The sequence below is a fragment of the Camelus bactrianus genome, chromosome 19 (genome assembly GCF_048773025.1).
Source record: "Camelus bactrianus isolate YW-2024 breed Bactrian camel chromosome 19, ASM4877302v1, whole genome shotgun sequence".
NCBI lineage: Eukaryota > Metazoa > Chordata > Mammalia > Artiodactyla > Camelidae > Camelus > Camelus bactrianus.
Window position 1 is genome coordinate 8,074,722 of NC_133557.1, and position 27,729 is coordinate 8,102,450.

The 27,729-nt window shown below is 49.9% G+C and overlaps 2 protein-coding genes across 9 annotated transcripts; one reads left to right on the forward strand and one right to left on the reverse strand.

Annotated features, from left to right (window-relative positions):
• Positions 1 to 553: 553 nt before the first annotated feature.
• Positions 554 to 22,219, reverse strand: VPS16 (VPS16 core subunit of CORVET and HOPS complexes). 7 transcript variants are annotated; one of them, XM_074347020.1, is made up of 26 exons: positions 22,074 to 22,219; positions 10,436 to 10,524; positions 10,060 to 10,157; positions 9,855 to 9,983; positions 9,631 to 9,775; positions 9,420 to 9,535; positions 9,197 to 9,319; positions 9,011 to 9,066; positions 8,569 to 8,660; positions 8,387 to 8,479; positions 8,157 to 8,233; positions 7,595 to 7,726; positions 7,372 to 7,499; positions 7,208 to 7,243; positions 6,910 to 7,018; positions 6,611 to 6,745; positions 6,410 to 6,518; positions 6,218 to 6,315; positions 6,027 to 6,134; positions 5,641 to 5,718; positions 5,375 to 5,544; positions 5,196 to 5,292; positions 4,391 to 4,494; positions 4,135 to 4,275; positions 2,957 to 3,079; positions 554 to 632 (listed from the first exon to the last, which is right to left on the reverse strand). In XM_074347020.1, the coding sequence occupies exons 1-26, from the start codon at positions 22,124 to 22,126 to the stop codon at positions 569 to 571; spliced, it is 2,703 nt and encodes a 900-aa protein (XP_074203121.1). In that variant the 5' UTR covers positions 22,127 to 22,219; the 3' UTR covers positions 554 to 568. The 7 variants fall into 7 exon arrangements, with proteins under 7 accessions (XP_074203121.1, XP_074203124.1, XP_074203123.1 ...); XM_074347022.1 differs by lacking the exon at positions 554 to 632 and adding an exon at positions 1,910 to 2,357; XM_074347023.1 differs by lacking the exon at positions 4,135 to 4,275.
• Positions 22,198 to 27,309, forward strand: PCED1A (PC-esterase domain containing 1A). Of its 2 annotated transcripts, none has more exons than XM_074347028.1 (8): positions 22,198 to 22,657; positions 22,983 to 23,127; positions 23,642 to 23,721; positions 23,832 to 24,070; positions 24,170 to 24,320; positions 24,438 to 24,684; positions 26,299 to 26,568; positions 26,923 to 27,309. In XM_074347028.1, the coding sequence occupies exons 2-8, from the start codon at positions 23,004 to 23,006 to the stop codon at positions 27,168 to 27,170; spliced, it is 1,359 nt and encodes a 452-aa protein (XP_074203129.1). In that variant the 5' UTR covers positions 22,198 to 22,657; positions 22,983 to 23,003; the 3' UTR covers positions 27,171 to 27,309. The 2 variants fall into 2 exon arrangements, with proteins under 2 accessions (XP_074203129.1, XP_074203128.1); XM_074347027.1 differs by having other exon boundaries at positions 22,199 to 22,684.
• The last annotated feature ends 420 nt before the right edge of the window (positions 27,310 to 27,729 follow it).

The following is a 27,729-nucleotide window of genomic DNA, read 5'->3' on the forward strand; positions in this document are numbered from 1 at the left end:
AATATGTTTCTTTTGGTTAATTTTTTTTTAATTTATAGTTTTACTTAACACTACCATAAAAGGGTTTGACGTGCTACTTATATTTCCTAATCTACATTAAAATAGCTATTAAAATAAAAAGCATTCATCCTTGAGCTCATCTGAAGTATCCCCATGGAATCTGACCACACTTAGGGAAATGCTGTGGTTGAGTGTGGTAGTCAGAGAGAGCCCCTGGGTTTCAAGCCTTGCCATTGGCTGCTTGACCTGAGTCTCCCTCTGCTTCTCTTCCTGGAACCTCCCAGGGCTGTTCTGAGAATCGCAGGCATGTACAGCTTGGCAAGTAACCCATTCTCAGGAAATGCAGTTCCTTCTCTCCGTGAGACAGCTGCTCTGTGGTCAGAGCATCTGTGGTGTGTGTGCAGAGGTGACAGGACCTCACACCAAGGAGAGACAGGGCCTTGCATATTTCATCCTTGAGACCCTGAAAAGGGAATTTCAGTTTGGTGACCACACAGACCCTATTTGCAGCGGGAGAGAACAGAGTCCCATCCTCAGCTGCCCACCTGTAGAGATCTGTCCAGACTTCTCATCCTACCGATGCCCCAGGTGTCCACAGCTTACCCCCATCACCACAAGGCAAAGCGCTCTCCCTGAGGAGAGAAGAGAGGAGCTGAGAGAGGCAGACTTCTTGTGAGGAGAGAGGAGGCCAAAGCCCTGCTCTTGGTCCTGCTTTAGTCCCAGCCGACGGGAGCACACCCTACACGTAGGCACTTTTCAGCCACCCCACAGGAGACCCCAGTCACAGGTTTATGAGAAAAGGACTGGACTAGAAGGAGAGCTGGAGGATGGGAGTAAAGGATGCTTATTTCTTTAGGCAAGTCACTTCCCCTTTTGGGGCCTCCTTTCCCCATCTAGTAAATGGAACAATGAGTCATTCACTCAACAAATACTTGTTGAGTGCAGACCATGTGCTGGACACAGCAGGGAATAAAACAGAAAAGGTCTCTGCTCTCAGGAACTTACATTCTGGATGGGGAGACAGACAATAAACAAATGAACAAGAACATTTCCTAAGTGCTGTAATGAAAATAAAGCAAGGCAGTAAGATAGAAGGTTGAAGTAAATGAGAGCCAGGTGCCTTCCCAGGCCATTCACTGTCTATACCCAAGAGTCATTTGGCTGTTTTATACCCAAAAGAGACTGCAGCCTCCTTACCCTGAGAAGGTGGCTTATAGGAACCTTTGCCCTGACTCTCACTCCAGGGCTGCCAATGATATCCTAAACCAGAAGAAATGCTCCCAAATTCTCTGACCCGAGGCCCCAAATCCTGGTCCCAGGCTCAATTCTAGTTCCATCCATTGGCCAAGATTACTCTACCTGTGACTGTAGGTCCAAGCCTGTTGTGCAAATCACTCAAGGTAGAGAAAGGCATTTTACACTAATTATGGTTGAGCAACTGAGGATTTGAAAAATAAATACTAGTTGTTTTTTATTTTTTGGTGCTCCAGATGAGGCTCAAACTAGTTGTTTTTAAAATAATCACTATAAGTGTATGCATTTGTCAAAACTCAGCAAACGTAGTTAGGATCTGAGCATCACATACAGATTTTTGTCTTTAAAAAAAAAGCACACAATGAACTGCATTCTAATTACTGAAATGCATTCAGAAGTATTCAGAGGGAGGTAAATGAATGACTGCAACTTACTTTGAAAAGCATCAAAAATAAGATGGATTAATAAGATGGACAGATGGACAGACAGATGTATGAAAATTAAGCATATTAGTAAAATGTTACTGGTAGACTCCAGGTGGTGGGTATACAGGTGTTCATTGTAAATTCTTTCAACTTAGCTGTATATTTGGAAGTTTTCATGATAAAATGTGGGGGGTGGGGGGTGGGAAGCAATGTTTAACTCTACAAGAGAGTATACAAAACTGCTTTTAATTTTCAAACAACTCTTCCCAGGGAAAATTCCAGTGCTTCTCCACAGGTACACACACTTTGTATAAAGTTGTAAACACTATTTGTATAAATGTCATTATTGTTATTTCTCACATATTTCTTAAAGTTCATGTGTACAGTGTTTAATGTTCGCATATCACATGAGTAACTACGCTGTATGTTACTTTGGGGACATAGACTTTTTATTGTGTACATTCTAAATGCACTGCCCAGCGCCCCCCTTCCAGAGAGAGGACTGGATGGTACCAACCCTTTTCTAGTTAGGAAAGCTGGAGAAAACATTTGTTAAAGGCATGGAAGAGCTACCAGGGCAGTGAAGAATTGTGAGGCCAAGACGGAGGAGGAAAAAAAATTCTCCTCCAATCTCCAGCATTGAGAATCTCCTTTCCTTTCCCCAGGTGTCTGTTGATTCTAAGAGAGAAGATTTATAGGTAGTACCAGATTGTGATTCCAAAAACTGACCACATTTCCAGTTCTACATCCTCTTCCAGAGCCTGGCTACTCCCCTATTAAGAGGTGGAATCTATTTCCCCTTGGAATTGGGTGGGGTAGGCCTGTGCAACTGCCTTGGCAAACAGAATGTGGCAGGTGTAATACTGTGTGACTTCCAAAACTAGGTTAGGGAAGGCAGTACCTATCTGCTTGGCTCTCCTGGGATGCTGTCCTTGGGACCTGGCTGCTATGCTGTGAGGTACAGCAGGTTGCAGGTATTCTGGCTGGCAGAACTAAGGTCAACAACCAGCTTCGACTGCCAGACATGTGAGTTAACAAGCCTTTAGATTCCAGGCCCCACTGCCAAGTCACCCCTAACCTGTGTCTTTCAGCTCATGGCCTAGACCTTGTGGGGCAGACGCACTATCCCTTGTTTTATCTTGTTCAAATTCTTGACCGATATAATAAGTGGTGAGCATAATACATGGTTGTCTTACAGTTTGCTTTATATCCCCTTGCAGGATTTTCACAAATTTACATTTACAAACCAGGTAGGGGAAGAAAAAGAAACACCTTACCAAGCTGAGTCTTTCGCTCTTTTTAAGCATAGTCCTAGGGGCGTTAAAGAGGGGAAGCCAGAAGTTCCAGGGAGGCCTGCCTTCTCTCTGGGCTTTGGTTTCCTCCTTTGTCTTCCTTCTAGACTAAAGGGGGCCACAAGAAGAAAGACAATGCCCTCAGTGTTAGGTAGGGATGCTGGGGCATGAAGCCAAGGTGCACTGGAGTGTAGACTGAGGCTACAGACTGGGAGCCCTGAAGGCCATGAAGGCATTCCTACCGACTAGGGGTGAAGCCTCCATCGGGGGGGAGGGTGGAGCCAAGGTTCGCCAGTCTGCAGCCCTTCCTTGGCAGAATTGCCTAAAGGAGAACACCATCCTCTTTTTCTTTTCAGCCCAGAGACCACTCAGGAATTGCTCCCCACTGTCCAGTAGGCAGGGTTTCCCTGATCCCTCCAATGCAGCGGCTGCACGCCTCTCATCAGTCTTCCACTCCTCACTGAAGTGCACATCAGGGGCCTAGCCTCAGGATCCCCAGCTCAGAAGGCCCTGTTTCAGGTCCGGCTGAGTCATCCCTCCTCTGTTACCACAACAGCCAAGGAGCAGCTCTAAGGCCCCCAAATGTCCAACATGGTTTCAAATCCCAGTCTTGCCACATACTTGCTCCCTAGTCCTCAATCCCTAATTTTCTCTTAAGATGGGCTGATATTACCTGTCTCCCAGGGCTGTCTTGTGAAATAAATGAAAACAGAGCTAAAGTGCTTAGCAAGTTTCGTGTGTGTGTTTGTGTGTGTACACGTGCAATGCTTTTCAGTGCGGTTCTTGGTGACTTGGTGCTCATTACATTTTACGTCCTCTCTCCCCATAATCTTCCTAGGGCCTGTGTGCTCGCGAGGACTTTCCTTAGTAACTGTGGAGGGGGGCAGGTCTCTTGTAACTATCGCTGGAGAACCTTCCTCTCCAGCCCGACACAGGAGCCCTCAGCTCCTGAGGTGTCTGGTTGGTTCTGCCTCCAGCTTGTTTTTGCTCAGGCTGGATTGCACAATACAAGCACTCTAAAATGTTTCAGCTTTATTTACAACTAGAACCCCAGCTCCCACCACACCCCAGCTCCTCAACTTTGTTCTGGAAGAAGAGATGGATGAGCAGTGACGTTTCTGCCAGGCCCAGGGCTCGGGGAGACGTGCAGACAGGCCCCTTACTTCTTTTGGGCTTGTGCCCGGGCCCGCTGAATCTTGTCGGCTGTGGCCCCGTCTGTGGCTCCGGTGCAGTGGGACAAAACGAGGCTCATCTCTGCCTCGTTCCGGTGCTCAATGGCCACGTCTGCAGCCTGAGCCACATCCCTGGGATTTGAGCAGGAGGGGAGCCGTTGTTGGGCTGCCCAGGGGCACAAACCATGCCTCTCATCAGCCCATTGGCTTAGCCACCCAGCACCCTCGGGGCCCTCGGCAGACGCACCCAACGAGAAGCAATGCCTTGACCTTCTGCTCAGGACCCACACGGGAGGCATACTTCTTGGCCTCGTATTTGTTGTGTTGCTTCATGCAGATTTCCACAAAGGGCTTAGAAGGGGGAGAGGGTGAAGGGAAAAGATAAGGCAGAGCCCTCCTGTCCTCTCTTATGAACAAAGCCCAGTAGCTACACTATACCCTTCAGTATGTATACCTTACATTATACCCCACATTATACCCCTCAACCCTGCCCAAAATACACATACAACAGTTACACACGTACACAACAGTGTTGTGATCCTAACATTCTTAGGGCAGAAACGACCTAAACCAAAGATCTGTTGGAGCTCTGAAACCCAACAATTCCATGTGTGCACTCCACCATCCACTGCTACCCACTCACAGCAGGCATCCCCTGTCCTCCCAGGTTGCCCTTAGCCCTACTACCTGCCACACATCTGAACCGCCTGCCACAGAAAACCAACCTATCAACATCCTCCACTGCCTCGCAAATGTTTCCTCCCTGTGCCCCTCCACCACCACTCCAACAGGACTTTCCTTCAGGCACATGGTGTCCCCCATGGTCCTCCTTGGGAAGAGCAGCTGATTCTCCCTACCGCCAACAGTTGCAGGCAGACTTGGGCCCACCTCCCGCATGCCTGGCCCTCAAACGTGCGTACACAGGAAGCACCCACTAACTCTGTGGAGTAGCTGAACAGATGCGTGAACAGGCCATCAGCCTGTCTCTGAGCCTGGTCCTCTCCCCAGGAGGACCCTCACTGGAGGTGGGGTGGAGGGTGGGCCCTACTCACCAGGTAGCCGATGGGTGATTTCTTGCTCTTAGAAAACTTCTCTAGCTCTTCCCAGTCTTCCAGGTGTGCCAGGGCGGTCAGTTTCAGCCACCAGAGCCTGTGGGGAAGCTGGGTGTGGAGGTGCTGCAGGAGGGGCCAGGGGATCCCAGGAACTACACGCTGACCGGGCCCTCTCCTACCTCTTGTCAGGGATGCGGAAGTCACGCGCCAGCTGCTCCGCGCGCTTGTTCTGGCCACCAAGTATGAGGGTGGTGACCGTGTCATGTAGAGACAGGTCTAAGAACTGGCCCCCCAGCTCGTCTTCTAGGCGTCGCTGCAGCCGTAGGAGCCGCATTTGATCCTCTGTGGCCTGGGGACAGGGATGAGGCAGGACAGGAATGAGAGAGACAAGGAGAGGATACTGGGAGGGGAGAAGAAGAGGCTCACAGAAAAGAAGGGGCCAGACCTTGGCTGCAAACTCATTCTTGGCCTTGTAGAAGGCGTCGGCTGCTGTCTGCAGAGCTGCGACTCGCCCCTCAATGCGCTACCAGGACAAGAAGGGACACCTGAGCTCACAGCACAAAGCACCTCAGCTTTCCCCACCTAGCCGATGGTTTTCTCCTCATCCCTGTGCCCAGGGTCGCCAGTGCCAGCCTCACCCGCTGGGCACACTGCTCTAGTGTCCCTAGCAGGAAGGCCGGCTCCTCTGGGACCAACCCCCATCCTGGCCTCATGTCTTCTCAGGCTCTCCTTCAACAGTGAGGATCAGATGGGGTGTGCACCACATTCAAGGCCCAGACACCTGGAGAAGAAGCCAGCCCATGGGCCCCACACGCCCCGTGGCCCTCAGACCTCCTCTGCAGCGTAGCTGGCTCGGATGTGGAAGCTGCCCAGCTCCTGATGGTTGTCATCCTGATTGTAAAGGTCCTTCAGCGTCTCCAGCTCCTGATGCTTACAGAACTGGGGCAACGGGCAAGCGGGCAGTCAGCAAGGCCAACTCAGGGGCTCGGAGCCTCCAGCCCCACCCTGCCCACCACACACACCTGTCGGTACAAACTCAGGGCCATGGGCTGGTTCCGAAGCGTCATGAAAAAATCTCCTCGATTCAGCTCATTCTTCAGGTGCAGCAGCACCGTGAACACTATGGGACGATGAGGTGGGATGGGGGTTCCAGCCCTGCCACCACTTGCCCAACTCAGAGACCCCAGCCTTGACCTCACCCAAACCCTGCTCACCCAGGTCGGTGTCCCCACTCTCGATGGCCTTGCTTAGTGCCAGTTTGCTCCTCTTCATCTTTAGCAGAAGGGGTACCTGCTCCCCGGAGCGTGGCTCATACTCCAGCAGCTGTGGGTGGGGAGGAAGGCACACAGGGAAGGAGCTGGCCTGCGGGCCTCTACTACCCACATCAGAGCATCTGGGGAAGGCTAGGCACCTACCTTGATGGCCAGTTCCGTGCGGCCACAGCCATAGGCTCGTGCGGCAATGTCTGAGTAAGACACCCCAGGCGTGTCCCCCAGCTTCTGGTTAATGGCCCGCGCAACATCCTCGTCAGACACGTCCTTCTGCTGTACCTGCAGAGGGAAGGGGTGTCATACACACCTGGCTCTCATCTCCTAGCCCCCACTCCCACTGCCTCCATCAGGACCCACCCTTTCAGTCTACACTTCATATTTGCTACACCTCACCAGGGTCTGGAAGCCCCTAAATGCCACTGAACTCTGTCCTACATCCTCACCTTATAGCAGGCCCAGTGGGCCAGGATCCTGCTGACGCCCTGCACTTCAGGAAGCCGCAGGTACTCACATATCTGAATGGCCAGGGGATAAAGCCTCCGCAACACAAGCCTGGCAGGCAAGGGGGGTAAAGGGCCCAGGGGTGAGGTGGGTAGAAAGAGGGCAGAGTGGCCCCAGCCTCGAACTCGGGCCTCCCAGATCCCAAGGAAAGGGGGTCAGGAGCAGAGACCACAGGAGCACATCCGGCGCTGTAATGCTGCCCACTGCAGCCCCCTCCCAGCACCCTTAGGCTTGCTGTACCTGTCCAGCAGCACCTGGATGGTGAGCTGCTTGTATCTGTATTTTATTCGGTTAAGGTTCCAGCAGGGGAACAAGCCCTATGTGCCAAGGACCTTTACGCATCATCTCCAGCCCCTTCCCCCAACCCAAGGCAGTAAACACCCTTCCAGCACACTTGGGGATACTGGCTATAGGTGAGGGGGATCCCGATGTGATAGTCTCGAACAGCATTGAGCACACGTAGGTCCTGACACATGCGCACGAAGCTGTCTGGTGGAAATCTGTCGAGGAAACACTTTCCAAACGAGGCCGCCTAAGAAGAGCCAGAGGGCAAGAGAGGAGAGCTTCCCCTCTGCCAGCCCACCCCTACCGAGCAGCCCTCCCTCCAGCCCTGCCTCCTGGGCCGACCCTGAGCAGACTCTTCTGCATGTCTGGCCAGTGCTCGTGTCCTGCGGCCTCGATGCACTGCTGCACGGCCTGGGTCAGCTGCCCCAGCTCCTGGATCTCCCGCAGGTACTCATCAGCCTTCTGGCTCTCTTTCTGGGGTGAGGGAGGGTGCAAGAGACAATGTGTCATGGCAGGGAACACCGCCAGTCTGGCCCCCACCCCTCTGGGGCTGTGGTTCAAATGGGCTAGCCTGGCGGGCTGCAGAGGTCGGAGCCCCCACCCCACCCCATATCAGCCCACCATTGCCTATGGGGGGCCCTGAGACCTCTCAATAGTAGCCCTGACTTGTGCCTAGACTGGGAATAGTGGGAGCTCCCTGCCCCTCCCTATCACCACACAGAGGACACTATGTCTCTTCCATCTACCTGAGCCAGCCCTCCCTAGCCCAGCCCAGCCCAGCCCAGTGTCCTAGCTGGACCCCTGTCCTGACAGGTGGCAGCTGGATGCAGGGGCTGGGCCCATCAGGGGAAGGGGGAGGGGAAGGAGAGCATCCTGGGGCCCGGGGGAAAAGCCAGGGCTTTACCTCATATTCCTTCTGGGCCTCCAACAGCAGCGCTCCAGGGGCCATCGAGGCAATTTTAAAGATCTCCTCGCTGGCCACTGGAGGAATGGAGTTGGTGAGTAGGAGAAGGGGGCAAGAAGCCTCAGCCCTGCCTCAATGCCCTGATCCTGTTCTGCGGCACTAGCCCAGGGCAGCCGTGGTGCCCAGGAGACCCTGCCCTGGGTCACCCAGTGCCCTTGTGAGGGCCTCACCTGGAACCTCGTGCAGGAATTCGTGGGTACTGCGGGAGAAGATGCGGACCCCATCCAGCTCAGGCACCAGGTAGGAGTCTTCATCCAACACAAACCCAAGCTTGGTCAAGGTTCCCAAGAGCACGAAGAGATGGGGTAGGGCAGGCTATCATCCCCCCAACCCTTGGCAGCCCTCCAAGGATACTGGATGCTCTCAGGCGCATCGCCCACCACCATTAGCCGCCTCTCCCAGGCCACCACGACAGCCCTTTCCTTGCTGCGAGGGCGGCTGCACCTGTGGGCAGCAGCACACATACACACACACACACATATAAATGTCTGGGACACGCACAGGATGCCTGGCCCACAGCCATGTCTCCCACATCACTTTGCCTGGGTCTAGCCCTGCACATGCTTGCTGTCCCTTATCCCATTCCTCTGGCTGATCTGTCTGCATCCCTCTCACCCTGTGTTGTCAGCAACCAGGGGCATCTGGGGCCCACAGTGGGTTGGGGTTTCCCTCAAATGTGCACTGGCAGAGAAGATAAGCTCACTTGGCTTGGTCAGTAGACAGGCTGAATCAACATGTCCCAGGAGACAAGGCTACATCCACTTCCACCCCTAGCATAACACCCCCATCCTCACCAGACCATCTGCTTCGGGGGGGCCCGGATGTTGCAGTTGAACTCACACAGCTTCTCCTGAAAGGGTGCAGGGAATGTCATAGCCATGCCCCAGCAGTCACCAGTTTGGTTGAAAAGCCCTTCCCCTACCCCCAACAGATCTTTCCTGGACAAGGCATGGTGCCCCTGTGTTGTCCCAGGATCACACCTTGAGTGATGCTGTCCCCATCCAGATGTAGCCTGTGTCTGTGAAGAGCGCCAGGTGTCGGTAGGTGAAGGAGACAGCCATCTGCAGGAAGCTGCTCACTCCTGGGGCCAGGCCAGGGAGGGTCTGGGGCAGGACCGGGAGGACACCAGAGATACTGACTTCTCAGAACCTCCCCACTACCTCCCCCAGTCCCTTCATTTCACTCCCACACAGGACCCCTCACCACTGCAGAGCAGGCTGCGTGGTCCAGGAGGTAAAGATCAGGTCCTACAGCCAGAAGAACGTGTGCCACTCGGTCCTGGCACAGCGTGGTCCAGCATGATGGTGCACTCTGCAAACCTGCAGCCAGGGAACAGGACAACCTCAGGGTGACCAAGGCCCACAGCTTCTGCCTCTGATGGTCCCATGGTCTGGAGGCACATTTGTGGGCTCACCTGGCACCTCTGGCATCCGGCGGAGTTTGAGGTCCCCCACGTTGGCACTGAGGGTGAAGCGGTGGGCCCCTGTGAGGATGGCCACCCCAGAACCAAACTCAGTATGGAAGATCCGGGCATCTAGGACCCGGTTCTGGAGCACCTCCTGGAGAGAGGGGCCGTAGGTTAAGGGATCCTCAGAGCCCCAGACTCCATCCCTCTTCCCCAGCCCCTCGGGCCCCTACGTTGCCCATGCTGAAGTGTCTCCGGAAGTCACCATGGAGCCCATAAACCAGCACCACACCATCTTCCTGAACGCAGAGCAGCTCCTCCTCGGCTGACCAGCCCAGGGACACCACGGGCCCACTCTTCCACTGCAGAGAAGAGGGAGGTTCCTGAGGCCATCCTCAGGGTGAACCCCTGGCCCCAGCCCCAGGGCAGGGTGTTTACCAGCATACTGGCCAGAGGCATGCCGGAAGCTGAGTAGATCTCGAGAACCGGCCTTATGCTGGCAGCCTTCTCCTTCTTCCAGGGGTTCCTCAGCAGTGCTGCAGTTTGAGAAGGAACCTTCTGCCCTAGCTGCCCGGGCCCACTCTGTGTGAGGCAGGCCTTAGGTAGCCTGCTTAACTAGTTCACAGCTAGCTCCTTAGGCCCACCCCATGTGCAGCAGGCCTCAGGAGAACCAGAACTAAAAGCATCTCAGTAGGGTGGGTGGGGGTGGGTAGCACATGCCAGCAAGAACCACCCAACAGAGAGACCACCAGCAATCAAGGACCCTGAGTTCTTGCCGTGGTCCCAGAGCATGAGACGGCAGTGGGCAACTTACCAATGGGGCCCCCATAGGACGCAGCGGCCACCAGGCAGTCCCTCAGCTCCTCCTGCAGGTCCCAGTCCATGCTGTACAGCTCATACTTCCTGCCCACACAGAGGCGAGCAGAGGTTAGCCTCATGACCCTGCACTCAGATGGGGTGAGCCACAGAGGAGCCCCTAAAGCTTCCATTCATCTTCCACAGGAAAGTTGAGGAGGACCCCCATGGGCAGGGAGAGGGGGGTGACTGGAAACATATAGGCTCACTGACCACATGCGTGCTTAGGGACAGCAGGTGAGGGAGCAGAGGATGCCGCAGGGCAGGCTGTACGGCCAATAAGCCAGGACGCAGACTGAGGTGGGACTAGGCTGGGGCGGCCAGCTGGGGCCTGCATTAGCAGGAAATAAGACCCTTCAGGAGGGCCTCTCAGGTTAGGGAGCCTTTCTTCTATTTCTGGTTCTTAACACTGAATCTGACCCCTGGGCTTTATACCCAGGGGTCCACTTCAATGCTTGTTGATACTGAACTCAGTTTTAGAGGTACTGAGTGAGCAATGCCTGAAAGAAATCCAAGAGGAGCTCTTTAGTGAGTCCAGAGCTGGGTAGAGTCCTGGGTTGGAGATACCAATCTGTGAATGCTTGGCTTACAGGAGGCAACTGAAATTACAAAGTGGCATGAGATGACCGCAATCTGAGATGTGTGTGGATCACCAGAGTGTGTGCTGCATGAGAAGACGGAGTAGGAGGCTTGAGGAATGCCATCACTTGATGGTTGAAGGTGGGGAAAAGGGGACAGCGAAGGAGTGGGCACTAATCCAGGTCAACAAGAGAAGACAACATTCGAGAAGGAGGGTGTTTCAGCTAGTATCATTTCAGGAGCCTTCCCACTGAAGATCAGGAAGAGACCCATCATTACCTTCTATTGATATCCTTCTTGGAGCTCTAGTCAACATAATTTAAGAAAAAAAAATAAAGAGAAGTTTCCATTTTGGAGAAGTAGTGAGATTGCTACTGTTCACAAATAATGAGGTTGTCTACTTAGAAAATCCAAAGCAGTCTATGGAACAATGACTAAAAAAGCTCAGTAAGTGATCAACAAAAATCAATGTATTTTCTATACCAATTAGTTTTCTATAGGCTAGTGAGAACTAATTAGAAACATAACTTTAAAAAGATTCTAATCATGATAGCAATAAAACTATAAGGTACCCAAGGACAGACCTAATAAAAATTTTTTTGTAAAATCACATCAAAGCTTACTTAAGGATATAGAAAACATGGAAAAATATTCCAAAATGATCTATAAATGCACAAGAATTCCAATAAAAATCACCCCAATTTCTGGGTGGGGAGGAAAGCACAAACTGATTCTACAGTTCATCGGTGGGGAAAAAAAGATCATCTGAGAGAGAAAATACTGGATAATACGTAAGAACATTTGAAAATGTGAGAACAGATATGTATCAGAAATTAAATACACTTAAAAACTAAAGTTAATTAAAACTTCTTTTGGCACAGGAGTAAGTAAACAGATCAATGGAACAGAAGAGAATCCAGAAAAATATCTGGGAATAGAGTATGTAATAAAGACAGCATTTCAAATTGGTGCAAATTGATACATGAAATGAGACAATGGGCCATATGGGAAGAACCCCAATAAATACTACTTCATTGTTTAATCTCTGCAATAAAATATTTTCCAGGTGGAATTCAAGATCTAAATGTTAACAAAAATAAACCCACATCAGAACAAATCTTGCTTATTTTTATAAAGTAGAAACAATTTCTAAATATGATATAAAACCTAGAAGTCACTAAGAAAAAGACTAACAAATGAGTCTAAATAAAACTTAAGAACTTCTGTGTACTTCTATATAAGAGGGGTTAAAAAGTACATATTTACATTTGCTTCTATTTAAAAAAAGAAACTGGAAAAATTTCTAAGAATCTAATTAACAGTGGTTACTTGCAGGTGAGGGGTGGAATCAGTTGAAGAGGGGTAGAGATGGGAATGAAACTGAGTTTTTAAACCACATTAATGGTTATTTATTAAAATAGTTAACATTTAAAAAGTCCATCAAAAGCAAAGTAGTAAGACAAACTACAAAAAGGGAAAAAAAGTAACACATGAAAAAGGAATATTGTTCTTAAAAATACAAAAGGCTTTAATTAACTGTAAAAAGTGAAAATAAAAGTAAAAGAAAAATGGCCAAGGGCTAATAATACACCACTTTATGTGAAAATATTTTAAAACTAAACATAAAAAAACTTGAGAAAAATGTAAGCTAACATTTTCATTATGTAAACTACAGAAAAGTCTTTCAGAGCAAGACACAAAACCCAGAATTACAAAGGAAAAGACAGATAGATTTTATTACATAAAAACTTAAAATATGTACATTAAAAATTAATACATAAAAGTCAAATGACCACTGTAAGATGTGTCACATTTGTAACAAAGGGTTAACGTGGAGAACATATAAAGAGTTTCTTCACAAATTAGTAGAAACAACACAATAGAAAAATAGTCAAAGATATGAACAGACATACTAATGACTAGGTAAAAATGAATTTTAAATTTATTTCCATGTTTTGGCCATCTGAATGGCAAAAATTAAGAGGCTAATAAATAACATGTAATATTGTTGAAGCTGTGGGAAAATGAACACTTTCCTACACATTCCTGGGAGTATAAAATGGTTCAGCCCTTACAGAAAATGAAACACTATCCAACTTGTAAGTGCGTAACCCCTCTCACTTAGCAATTTCCTTCCAAGGGTCTAACCTATAAGACTACTTGCACAAGTATTCAAAGGTATGAATTCACTGCAACACTGTTTAAAATAGTTTAAAAAAACTCCTTCAAAATCAGACTGGTTAAATAAACTATTCTATGCCCGTTCTGGGGAATATTATGTGACTATTAACAAGGTGACTGTGTATACTGACATGAAGTGATCGCTAAAATACATTGTTAAGTAAAAAAAAAAAAAAAAAAGGAAGCTGCAGCTCATTAGGAACCATATGAATCCATTTATGCAATAAAAACACTGAGCAAATATTTTTGACAAGCATATTTACATATAATCACATGTATGTGTGTAAATACATAGAAAAACTCCCACAGGCCTCTACACTAGGCCAGAGACACTGGTTACCCTTAGGGAGGGTGGCAAATGAGGCTGGGAAACAATGGAGACTCACAATATGTAGGCTATATACTTTTGCAGTATTTGAGCTTTTTAACCCCATTTGCATTTCTTTTGACATTCTGTTACTAAAATCCTTAGATGAAATTTGATGGGGAAATAGATACTCATCCTTCCATATGTGTTCTGGGGATAACTGTTCTTTTAAGCATTACTCCTTCACAGTGAGGAGGCTAAGCCTTCTCAATAGAGGGCACTGGACAGCACAAGGAAGGGGCTCTCCCGCTGCTTTGCAGCAGGGCAGGCAGCCTGCGCCAGGGTGTGAGAACATTTGGTGTTGCTCTGACCCAGCCATGTAGCAACCTCCAAGGCTGGCCCGGACTGGTGATCACCTTCTCATGACTCCTCAGACAGGCACGATGTTCCTGACCTCCTGCCCGCGCCACCACGCCAGGGCCTACTTCCTTAGCATGACGAGATGCCTGGCTGCTGGCTACCCTGCCTGTGCCCTTGAGTGTTTCCACTGACCCCTCTGCACAACCATGCACCCAGTCACTGAGTGCTCCAGGCTGCCTGCATCAGCTCTGTGACTGCCCCTGCACACCCAAACAACTGGCCCCCAGCTGCAGACTGCCTGTGTCCTCCTACCCACTGAGCCCCAGAGGGTTGCGTCTTACTTGCCCAGCAACTATGGACCAGCTCTGGCCCTGGGGAAACCAGTGAGATTCACTGCCATCCAGTGGGCTGCAACTATATCTTCTCACGGTCTAAACCCCAGCCTGGAGAAGGGCCCCCCTTCCAAGTTTAGCTTTCTCGGGGTACTATCCCTTAGCCCTAGGTCACTGTCTAAGTTTTTCCTATATCTCACAGTTACTCTTTTATCACAGTTTAATAATTCCTTATATTTATTAAACTTTCCTGGTTTAAGTCTCCCGAATGGATCCAGACTAACTGGCGCAGGGAGTGGTCCCAGGAGACAAAACTCTAAAGATGGGATTTGGGGATTTGTTTGGTCACATGCTTGGGCTTGAGTGCAGTGCTGAGTTCTCTGCAATGGGAAATGGATGCTAGTAACCCACTGCGTGCAGAAGCATCACAACTAATCAAGCCTGCAGTTCACCGTGGTGAAACACCAAGTCAAACACGTGTTTTGGGAGTGACCTCTGTGCTTGACCGTATGGCAGTAATGATGATTATACAGGCTATGGTGTAGAAGGGTTATTTTGAGTGCACCTGAACATTTACAAAGAGAAAATGACAAGCTTAGGTCCATGAACTTTCAGCTCCAATCATGGTCTGAGAAGCAGAAAGCTTCTGTGACAGCATAAAAGTCTCTTAGTTCTTGCAGCGACACAGCTGCTAATTCTGAAAATCAAAGGCAGAGTTTAGCTGTGTGGGTTGTTAAACTGACAGCTGAAGTCCCCAGTACACCATTTCTCATGTAAAAGTCAGGGTACTAATTAGGAAAGAAAGGGATTCTGAAACTTGGAAGGGGGATATCTGTTTAGACTCAGATGAGAATGACAGTTTTGAACCCCCAAGTCATTCTGTGTCTTCCTCACCACTGGAAGTAGCTTGCCCTTTTGTGTCTCACGAGACTAGCCTTCCTGTGCTTGAAAACCCTGTGATGACTTCACTTAGGGTAGATGTCTTGGGAGCCTCCCTCTCCAAGGCTCACCTGGCTAACACTACTGCTGAGTGGTTAATCTGCCAATAGCAGAGACGAGCACATGGCCCCAGTATGGCATCATTCCCAGGGGTACCAGTCTACAAGCTGATTACACTGAACCTCTTCCATCATGGGCAAAGAGCTGTCCTCACTGGAATACAAATTCTGGGTGTGGATGTGTCTTCCTTCCCTGTAATGCCTTTGCTAGCATCCACCATCTGTGCACTTACAGAATGTCTTGTCTACCGCGATAGCACCCTGCAAAGCCATGCATCTAATCAAGCACCTCACTGCACAGCAAATTTAAGTGCAGCAGTGGACTCATATCCAAGGAATCAACTAGTCTTACCCTATACCCCATTACCCAGAAGTGGCTGGCCTAAATTTAATGACGACTCCGTTACAGCACCAATTGGGAGACAATATTCTAAAAGTATGAGGCACTGTCTTATAGGATGCAAGCTTATGCTTTGCATCAGAGACCATGACATGGTGTTATCACCTTCACAGTCAGAATACACAGAACCTGGAATTAAGGAGTGGAAGCGGGAGTGGGTGCTCTCACTATTACACCCAATGATTCTCTTATTAAAATGTTGCTTCCAGTTCCAGCAACTTTGAGATCTTTTGGTTTGGAGTGCTTATTAGTCCCTAAGGGGAGAATGTTTCCACCAGGGGACCCGATGGATTCACTGACTCAGAAGATAAGAGCACCACCTTGCCATTCTGGGCTCCTTATACAATGGAACCAACAGGCAAGAAAATGGGGTTAATTTACCGACTGAAGTGATTATCCTGATTGCCAAGGGGAATTCAAGTTGCTGCTACACAATGGAGGCAAGGAGGACTATGTCTGAAACCCAGGAGACCATCTAGGACACCTCGAAGGACTTCTATGTCTAACAGTAAAGATTAATGAAAAACATCAGCAACCAAAAATTTTTTTAAATGACTGAGAAATGAAGGTTTGGGTCACTTCATTATGTAAAAATCCCAGAGTAGTGAAGGTTCAGGCTGAGGGCCAGGGAAATATGGGATGGGCAGCTGAAGAAGGAAGTCAAAGATATCAACTATGAGCTGGTGACCAATTACAAAGTGACTGCAGGCACTCTGCGTATTTTCTCTGTGCTTGTTCTATGCTTGTGTTTCTATGTATGTACTAGCCACTGTCTTCTCACCTTCCCGTTTTTATTTTATACACAAATTTAAATTTTTAGGTGACAAAATATTCAGTGGGACTGTAATTCAATTTGAGGGGTAATTAATACAGTGATCAGTGCAAAGACTGTGTTTTCTCATTTTGGGAAAGAGTAGTTTATTTGTAAGAAGGATGGTAGTATCTTGTTAAGCAGAAATACAGAGTTGTTTGGTTGTTGTGAAGGAGTTCAAAAGTGTGTTGAGGACGCATATGGAAGCCGAGAAGCCAAAGGGTGGACCACGTCAGTTATCAACTTACTGCTTCCCAGCTCCAAATTCACCCTTTAATATGTGCTCCACAGCGAGCCAGATGCTAAGCTTCTCGGTAGAGGGCGCTGTAGTACAGAGACACTGCAGGAGGAAGGGGCCCTCTGGCTGTTTGCAGCATCTACAGGATCAGTCAGCAGTGTGGGTATGAGGACATCTGGTGACACTGCACCAACCATGTGCCCAGAACACACTGTCCCTTGGTGACCGCACAGCCTTGGCCTGGACTGGCGTCCACCTTCCTGAACCTCTCTCCACATAGACACTACGTGCTCCCGGTCTCCTGCTCACAGTGATGCTCTCACTCCCTGTGCAAGTCCCTGAACCTGGCCCTCAGCTCTGGCTCCCCTGTGCCCTATCTGGGCCTGAGATGCCTGCGTCCTGCTTGCCCAGTGACTGCGGAACAGCTCTCGGCCAAGCAAACCAGCAACTCTTCCACCACCCAGTGGGCTGCAACTAAACCTTCTTTAGTGAGGTCGGAACCCCAGCTTGCGGAGGGCACTCTCCTTCCAATTTGTCATGAAAACAAGAGGTAGGGGTGAAGAGTGGAGATGGCAATGTTCAAGTTTACAAGAGGCTTAACTAAGACTTAATTAATTTAGAGAAGCAAGTGAATGATTCTTATCTGAGTCTGGATTTGAATAAACCAGTGATAAAAAGATACTGAAGACAACTGGAGAAGTCTGAGTAAGAACTGGTTGTTAGATATCAAATGTTAATTTTGTTTGGTGTGAAAGACTACTGCAGTTTTACAGGCAACTGTCATTTTTTTTCCCAAAGTAATGCACACTGAAGTTATGTGAGTAATTTATTTTAAACTATAGCAGAAAATGTATTTGATTGAAAAGATACATCTGTGTTTGTCTTTAAATGGTCTCAAAAAGTATGTGTGTGTTGTGGGGGGAGGAGGATGAAGGGAAGATGAAAAGAGAACGAACAGCAAGCTGCTGACACTTGCTGAAGCTGCGTGTTAAGCACAGGGATGTCCACTGCATTACTTTCTGTACATTTATGTATACTGGACCTTCTTCTAATAGTTCTTAACCTACAAAATAGTTAAAGCAAATGTACTGCAACACGATGACAATTTTTAAGCCTAAATGATGGCTGTGGGTGTTCATTCTGCTATTCCTCCTTTGCTGTACATTTGAAATTTTTATAGTTAAAAGGTTAAATACAAATCCCAAGAAAGAAGGGAGGTCACCTCTATCCAATGCTCCAGACAGTCAAGTTCACATGAGGCCTGAGCTGTGCCCACTGTAGAAGCAGGATGTCACTGAGAACAGGGTGATCAGACCAGAGTGAGCGGTGGGTGGGAAGAGGGAAAGTGGAAGTAAGTGTAGATGGCAGTTTTCAGACCTTTGGGGTAGGGGAGCAAAAGATGGGCTGACGAGGAGGGACTGGTTTGTTTCTTGAATAGGGATGTTTATTTTTTGTTAGGATGGAGAGACTTAAGTACAGTTCTTGAGATCTGATAGGGAGCCTTTAGGGGTAGGGATGGTGGAAAACAATGCAGAGTGGTAGTCTTCAGATTTTCCTGCAGCAAAGAAACACCTGGTTGCTTGTTAAAACACACATCGAATTCCCAGGACCCACCCCACAGATAACACAGTAGATTTGGCCTAGGAAGCTGCATGCAGCCAGCCTTTCAGGAGACCCTGACGCAGGGGGTGGTGGACACCAACAGCTGGAGAAACCTGTGGCTGAGGGAGGGTGTGGATTGATAGCACATGGCTTCTGAGAAGTCAGAGAGATGGGGCACATCTCATCAGGCTGGGAACACAACAGGTAGATCTGATCGGGGGAGGCCAAAATAATTTCATTGTTTACAATTAAATGTCTCTTTGTGTAATCTTTTAAAAGTGCAACCCAGCACAATCTCCTTTGATTTTACCCCCTTATATCTCCCAGACAGGTCCCTTCTCTCCACGTCCAGTGCTCGCCACAATCAACTTCTCCCTGGTCTATTCCACCAGCCTCCTAACCAGTCTCCCTTGCCTCCATTCTTTCTTGCTACTTCCAACTTATCCCCTCATTGTCTCCAGAAGGAACTTAAAACACATACACACATCCCACAAATCCAATCACACCAATCCTTTCATTTAGGCTTTCCATTGTTCTTCAAATAATGGTGGTCTATAAGGCCCTGCAGGGTGTGGCTCCTAAGAGAAAAGCACCTGTCTCATCTCTTGTCCTGCCCCCCAGCCGCAATGGTTCTCTTTGTTTGGCCTAAACATGGAGAGTGTCCCTGCCTCTCCTGCCTCAGGACCTTTGTATATGCTTTTCTCTCATCCCACTCCCTGCACCTACATTTACTCATCCTCTGGAGGGGGTACTGTTTCCTTCAGAAAGTCTTCTTTACCTCCGACTTACCTCACCAATTATGCTCAAACAAATACAGACTCATTTGTGGTTATCAACTGTCTCCCCTGCTGGCTGTAAGTTCTATTAGAGTGGACAGGATCTATGTCTCTTTATTGGCCAATACACTTTCAGCCTGACAAAGGGCTGGGCAAAATTATTTAACAGAATTATCCCAAATTGGGTTTTAAGAATAAAAATGGCTAAAATTCTGGAGCCCCATAAGAACTTGTCACCATTTTCTCTCCTTGCCTTCCCAAATTGGATTTTTCCAGAACAGTGCTTCCAATGCAAAAGAATCTCATCCTGTAGATAAGGCTCTAATGTCTGCCACCTGCCTATCATTCATTCACTTACTTGAACATGTATTAAGTCCTGTCATAAGGCTATGCACAAATACAAATAAAACCAAGTGTCTGCACCTAAAATATTGCCACTCTGGTAGAGAAGCTAGAACGCTATATTTTATTTTCTGCTTAAAAACAAAAACCCCATGCTTTAAGACAGGTCCTAGAAGAAGACTGGGTTCCAGTCCTGGCCCCACTGCTTACTACCTGTCTAACTTGGTCATCTAACTTCTCTGTGTCTTAGTTTCCTCATCAGGAAGATGGAGTTAAAATAATGATACCTACCTCATGGGGCTGTCAGACTTAAACAATCTGATACACATAAAGTACTTAGCAGAGTGTCTAGTACATAGGAAGGCTCAATATCTTTGAGCAAAAGTAACATAACCTCTACAGCAAGGCTTACACCTCTACCCCTTCCTGGCAGCACAGCAGAGGTAAGGGTGGGCTAGCCATACAGGTCGTGACTACGGCCTGTACTCAGCGCTTACACTCATTTCAAACTTTACAGGTTTGTAAACAAAGTTAAGACTCCATATGATAAATGGGACTCCTATGACAATGAGATCATCATTTTCAGTACTCTCCTATTTAACAAGCCCATGTAGGCAACAGATATTTTCAAAAGTAATACAAGTTAGTATTTTTGAAAGTACACTCTGTGATAAACACTAAATTATGTGACTACCTATGTCAACTGACACCTCTTCGCCACAAAAACAGTTTAAATCACTTATTTTCTACTGACTTTACTGATTTTTAACTAAATTTTTGCAATTTTTTCACATTGTACAGGCACAATGATAAAAGATAAGAATTAAATAACAAATTCAACCCATTTCTAAAAATTGCCACAAGGCATCTGTCCATCTCAGAAGTGTTAAGGGCTGACATTTCGTGTATCAAAAAAGTTTTGCTCCTCGGCATATATCCAAAAGGAACCCTACTTCAAAAAGTCACCTGCACCCCAATGTTTATAGCAGCACTATTTACAATAGCCAAGACATGGAAACAGCCTAAATGTCCATCAACAGATGACTGGATAAAGAAGATGTGGTATATTTATACAATGGAATATTATTCAGCCATAAAAAACGACAACATAACTCCATTTGCAGCAACACGGATGTCCCTAGAGAATGTCATTCTAGGTGAAGTAAGCCAGAAAGAGAAAGAAAAATACCTATGAGATTGCTCACATGTGGAATCTTAAAAAAAAAGAAAAGAACACAAATACAAAACAGAAACAGACTCACAGACATAGAACAAACTTGTGGTTGCCAGTGGGGAGGGGGGTGGGAAGGGATAGACTGGAAGTTCAAAATTTGTAGATACTGACAGGCATATATAGAATAATAAACAAGATAATACTGTATAGCACAGGGAAATATATACAAGATCTTGTGGTAGCTCACAGTGGAAAAAAATGTGACAATGAATATATGTATATTCATGTAAAACGGAAAAATTGTGCTCTACAATGGAAATTGACACAACATTGTAAACTGACTATAACTCAATAAAAATGTTTTTTTAAAAGTTTTAATATGTGAATAACAATGGTATACAGTTTAACTAGCACAGTTGTCTTCTATTGAAAGAAGACGGCAATTCGAAGTCTTTGTGATCTTTAGTTGCAATTAATAAAGTATTTTTTAAAACTTTATTAGGCAACTACTACATAACAGGCACTATTCTACATACACATTGGAGAAAAAGGGATGCTAGAAATATGCTCTCAGCCCTCAGGGCACTTGGTTTAGCAGAAGAAAGCTATACAGATATTGCCCTACTGTGCCATACATAACAGACCCTAGCCCTCGGTCCTTGAGACCCAAAGGAAAGTCAGCTGAACGTCAACTCTATTGGGATTCGGTCAGGGAAAGTTTCGGAAAGAACTCTTGAACTAAGTCCTGAAGGATGAGCAAGAACTCTCCAGTGAGGTAAAGAGGGAAATGCCCACAGAAGGAAATGCAAGCTAGTGCAAACACAGGGAGCCATGAAACATCCTGGTGTGTTGGGGTCCTGTTCTGTGCAACTGGAACACAAAATTTGGATAGGAGAGTTGAAAAAACAAATAAGGGCCGATTTACAGATGCAACATGATTAGAAGTTTATACTTTATCTAACAAAGGAGGAAAGCCATTGAAAAATCCTAATCAGGGTAATAAGATGATCAGTCAACACTTTAGAAAGATTAGCGTTTTAGGACTCTACAACTCTCATGAGCGGGCTGCCCCTAACATGGAGTCCCCACTCGCGCTGCCCCTGGTTCACTCCCGACTCGCCTCCTCCCAGCCTCGGTAGGCACAGTTACCCCGCCCGCCGTGCGACCCCGCCTCCCCTAGAAGCGCCCCTCTGGTCTGACTGTTCAGCAGCACTTCCCGGCAGAAGACCAGGCACTCACTGTCACCCGAGGGCGGCCACCCTCAACATGATCTGAGCATCCTTCCGGGAGCCGACAGACCTGGGCTTCAGCGCTGGGCTGTGCCCCTATCTGTGTGACCACCGGCTTTGCCTCGGTTTCCTTCTCCGGAGAGGGGAAGGCCGGGCCACAGGCAGCTGTTCGTTAGTTGATAGAAACCCGGGGAGAGTCGGAGAGGGGCGGACCCGAGCGGGCGAGCAGGGTAAGCCGGATCGTGGCCGGGAGGGCTGGGCGGCTCACCGGTAAAAGGCCGAGTCCCCGAGCGGGTTCCAGTTTGCAGTGTAGCAGTCCATGGCTGGTGCAGGCGGCGGCTGGCCAGCGGCGAGGGGACACCCGCCTAACGCGGGATCCCGGCAGGCACTTCCGCTTCCGCCCGTCCGGGTCACGTGGCGAGGCCACCGCTACGGCCATCACCACTGTGGGCAGCTGCACTTGACCGCCGCCGCGCCCCCGCCCACGCCCGGGCCTCGCGCCCGCCGGGGTGGGCCGGGCCCTGGTTCCTGCTCCCAGTGGCGGCCTCCGCCGCCACCTTCCTGTCCCCTGGGGCGTTGAGGGGGTCGGGCGGGGCGGGACATGGGTGACCGGAAGTGAAAGTTGTGAACATCGCCGCCCGGGGCGCGGAGGCCCGAGGCACCGTCGGGGCCTCTGCGACTCACGCATGGAGAGCGCTGGGCGTCAGGCTGCGCATCGACGGCTAACCGGGACGCACGGGCTCTGCGGGGCAGGGGCTGTGCTGAACCCACCACCGGCCTCCTCGGGCGCGGGAACATGAGGCTAGGCCCGGAGCCTGCCGTGGGCAGTACGTGGGCCTGCCCGGGCCGCAGGTGAACAGCGCGGAACCCCGGGATTCGGTAATTGGCACGATGGCGCGCGCATGCGCGGGGCGGGGGCGGGCACGTGGTGGGGCGCGGGGCGGCGCCGCGCGCGAAGCGCCCTGGTGTCCCGGAGGTCCGCGGGCGGGGTGACTTCCTGCCTCCTTTGCCAGGTGTAGTCGAGGCTGGCGCCACTGTGGGCCCCACTCTAACTCTGCCACCCGGCCCCTGTAGCCCCGGAGGGGCCAGCGCAAGTCTCATTTATGCCGGGGCGGGCCCTGGGGTCGTCATGCCCTAAGTCCCCGCCCTCGCGCGGCTTAGTGGCCTCTCCCTACAGCCCGTCGTAGTTGGCGGCGGCATGGTCTTCTGTCTGGAGAACAAGGAGCCTCGCCGCCCGCTGCGAAGCGCCATGGTCCATTTCCAAGCCTCGGAAGTCCAGCAGCTACTACACAACAAGTTCGTGGTCATCTTGGGGGACTCAAGTGAGTGCCCTTCTGGAATCGCACTTGCGTTTCCGCATCTGCAGCCTATGTTCTGTGTCTGGACCCATCATCTCTATCTCAAACGTCCTCACTGATCCCTAGTCAGTTTCAAATCAGTAGGTTTTCTCTTTTTATTTCCCCAGCTGGTACTACAGGTGTCCTGACAGATGTATCCTGTCAAGCTTTTCACCCCATCCTTGCTTAGCATTTTTCTTCCTAACAGTCCCCCACAATTTCTCTCATGGAAGCGGTGGATTGTGTATGTCTTGGATGACTTGACCTCTGCCAGGTGATCTTGAGTCACTGTGCATCAAGTTGAGGAATGGCATATAGGTAGAAGGAACAGAGGCAGTGCCAGGAGTTTTTAACATCACGTTTTCTCTTGCTTCTCATTCAACACTCCACAAAGGTGGTTTTAGGCAACCCAGCCCTGGGAGGATGGGAGGCCTGGACTTGAAAGGGGTTGAGGTGGAGTGAGGCATGCCTCAGCATTGGGATCTCTGTCTCCCTGCAGTCCAGCGGGCTGTGTACAAGGACCTGGTGCTCCTGCTCCAGAAAGACTCACTGCTCACAGCTGCCCAGTTGAAAGCCAAGGTGAGGCAAGCCTACTAGCCATGTCAGTGGTGGGCAAGCTCAGACCCTGGCCTGGTAGGGTTGTCCTCCCTGGCATGGGTCTGACCAGCTGGGTTGGGGGGGGTGGGCAGGGGGAGCTGAGTTTTGAACAGGACCAGCTGGTGGCTGGCGGTCAGCTGGGCGAGCTGCACAACGGGACGCAGTACCGGGAGGTCCGCCAGTTCTGCTCAGGTTCTGGCCACCACCTTGTGCGATTCTACTTCCTCACCCGCGTTTACTCTGAGTACCTCGAGGGAGTCCTGGAGGAGCTGACGTATGGGCCTGCCCCAGACCTGGTGATCATCAACTCCTGCCTCTGGGATCTCTCCAGGTTGGGGCTGGGGAGAGGGCAGTACTGACTCAGGGTGGAGGTATGGCTCAGAGGCCATCCATCCCTGTGTTCTTGCCCACCCTTTGTGCTGCCCAACAGGTATGGCCGCTGCTCAATGGAGAGCTACCGAGAGAACCTGGAGCGGGTGTTCGTGCGCATGGACCAGGTGTTGCCAGACTCCTGCCTGCTGGTGTGGAACATGGCAATGCCCCTAGGGGAGCGTGTCACTGGGGGTTTCCTTCTGCCTGAGGCAAGTGACCGGGGCCCCTCAGGATGGAGGATGGGCAACTGACTGGTACATAGAGGACCCTCCCTCCCAATCCTGCCTTCATTCTGTGGCTCTTGGATGCTGCACTTTCTCACTCAGCTCCAGCCCCTGGCGGGCTCTCTGCGGCGGGATGTGGTTGAAGGGAACTTCTACAGCGCTACACTGGCCGGGGACTACTGCTTCGATGTCCTGGATCTCCACTTTCATTTCCGGCATGCAGTTCAGCACCGTCACCGGGACGGGGTCCACTGGGACCAGCACGCCCACCGCCACCTCTCACACTTGCTTCTGAGCCACGTGGCCGATGCCTGGGGTGTGGAGCTGCCCAAGCGTGACTATCTCCCTGGTGAGCCCTACCACAAGTTGGGAGGGTAGTGATGCAAAAAGGGCCCTCAGAGCCTAAGGCTCAGACACAACAGGACAGAGATACCCAAAGGGAGTAGAGGCCCCTTGAAGGACTGTTGCGGACACTGAGAGTGTCTTCTTCTTCCCCTGGGTTTCTGTGTGGTCTAGCGGTATAGTGACCTCCGTGTACGTGAATGAGCTTGTGTAAGCATCAAGCATGTAAGGCAGCATGTCAAAAGACAGATAAACAGGAAAGAAATGGGGATACTTTTAAATAGGAATGGACTTGGAGGGTAGAAAGATGAACAGAGGAAAGGCAGTCCAGGCAGTGTAGCAGAAGCAACAGAGCCCCTTGGCTGGTGCCATCAGGCTCTCAGTTCCTGCCTGCCCGTAAAAGGGGACATCGTGAGTTATGTTGCATGTCTGCTTCTCCCCTGGATCATGTCCTCCAAGGGCAAGGTTCTTGCCTCACTTGTTGACAGCTCACTCCTTTCAACCCCAGTGTCTAGCACAGTCGTGTATATAGTGCCTATGGGATGGTGTTTATTGAATTGGCGACATGACTCATGTTAGAAGGCTGTAGTAGCACCAGAGGGCGTCGGGGCACAGAGAGGCCAAGAATGTCAAATTCGGGACTTGGTAGCCTGGAGTTGGAGCATCATGGAGGCGAATTATATAATAATTGATTGTATAATGGTTCAGTTTCCTTGTTTTTTTAGACAAGAGAATTGATCTGCAACAAAGGAAGGGCTCCTCTAAAGGTTGTAAGGCTAGTTTGGGGTGGCTTGGTCTTCCGAACCCAGTTTGGAGCCACAGAAGTAGGAACGTCAAAAGGAAGAGTTGGGTGGGAGAATGAGTTGGTGAGTTTGGTCAGGGCAGATCTCTTGGCATTCCTGTGGAGATGCTGAGTAGATTTGGAGTCATAGGGCGCAGCAGAGAGATGGCAGCTGAAGGCATGAATGTGAACTGTGACGGATGGGGTGAAACCATGATCGTGTTTTGGAGCTGGAACAGAAGAGGAGCCAATGGAGGAAACAAAAGGAGATGAGGGTGGTGGCAGTTTCAAGGAGGACAGAGGCTGTTGGTCATGTTGTGTGACTATCAGGAAGAGAGGAAGTGGTTACATTTAGGAGAAGTGTTGAAGGAGTGAAGTAGGGTTAAAAGAGTCAGGGAGCAGTTGATGAAGGAATGGCAACCGGGCAGAATGCTGTGTGTGGAAGTTTGAAAGGAACCAGGGACTACTGTGAGAAGGAAGAGACAGGATCTCTGTTTTTAAGAGAGAAAACTGACTGAGCTTATTTATTGGTTTGCGGGGAGGAGCTGGGAGAGGCCAAAGCTAAAGATATGGGAGCCGACGACAAAGGGAGAAAGCTCTGGAGGGGAGCGTGAAGTTAGAACAAAGGCAGATCCACTGCCTGTTAAGAAAGGCAAGAAGGAAGGAACACAGCTTGGGCTTGGCGTGAAACGAGAGGGGAGGAGGGAACCTCAGGAAGCAGGAAGCAGAAGGTGCCCTGTTCTCTTAAGAGGTGGGAGTAGAGGTTTAGGCGTGTGGACAGCCAGGGTTCAGGGCAGCCTGGCTCCCCAGGCCTGCCTGAAACAACCATCCCATTCCTAGATCCTTGGACTGAAGACTGGCCAGAGCCAGAGCATCTCTTCCAGGGGAGCCAGGGGCAGCCCCCAGACTTTGGGGAGCAGCTGGCCTTGCCCCCGCCCTCTCCCTTGCCCCCTCCCATGCCTTTTCCCCACCCTCTCCCTCAGCCCTCCCCACCTCCTCTGTTTCCACCCCTGCCCCAGGATCCCCCTTTTTTCCCAGGCCAGCCCTTCCTACCCCATGAATTCTTCAATTATAATCCAACGGAAGACTTCTCGATGCCACCCCACTTAGGTAGGTGCCTCCACAGCCTCCCATCATACCTTTCCCAGCCTTCTCTTGAACCTCCCCTAGCCCAGCCTCCTACGTCCAGGTGGGCTGAGGGGAGTTGGGCAGCCCTAGAGTATCCCCCAGGATTGGGTTCAGTCACAGCTGAGTCTGGAACAGCATCTGCAGACTCATTAGTTAGCTCATTGATTGTCACAATTTCCTGATTTGGAGGTAAGGGAGGTGGTATTGCCATTTTGCAGATGGGAAAACTGAAGCCCACCTGGAAAAACTCACCCTGGAGGACCAGAACTGCCTGAAGGCAGAGCTGGGTTCACCCTGGCCAGAAGCCCACTCTCATAACTGCTGGTTCTTTTGTAGGATGTGGTCCTGGAGGGAACTTTGTGCCTGGCCCCCTGCCTCCTCCAGTCTCCAGCCCTATCCCCCAAGGTCAGCATCGGGGCCCGGTGGTCCACCGGGGGATACCGCGCTGTGTTCACAACAGCCCCTACCATGTGCCGAGGATGGGGGCGCCCTGCAAGCAGCGGCTCAGACACTCAGACAGGCTGATCCACACATACAAACTGGACAGACGGCCTCCTGCCCATTCGGGGACATGGCCCGTGTAGACTGGATCTTGTGCTGGGGTGGATGTGCCAGTGGCCCTGCAGGGCCTGCTTGCCACCCCAGGTGCTGGGCCAGGGTGTCTCCTGTGCCTGGCATTGTTCTTGTCCATTGCTGTCACCAATAAAAGCATGGAAGAACAGAGCGGCATCTTTTTGTGTGGGGGAGTGGATCTCCCAAACCATGATCTTGAGAGTTGGAGAGGCTGCCTCTAGTGTCTCTCCAACCTTGGACTTTTCAACTCACACTGAGTCCTTCCTGCTGTCTCACACACTCATTTACACCCTCACCAGAACACACATGTACTTAACAAAGATCCTGGAGGGGTCCCCTGTTGTCAGCAGCTCTTTGGGATTGGGACATATCAAGGGCTGGTTTAAAATTACCAATATTTTATATGGAGTTTTGGGTCTGGCTAGTTCTTAACTATACTGGTTTCACACATTCATGTGTACGTTCAGTGTTGAACTACTCCTGGAGGTAGGCACATACCTTACCTTGCACAATGCTTGGCATATGGTAGACACTCAATAAGTGGTTGGAACTAAAGAAGCTCCCATGGTC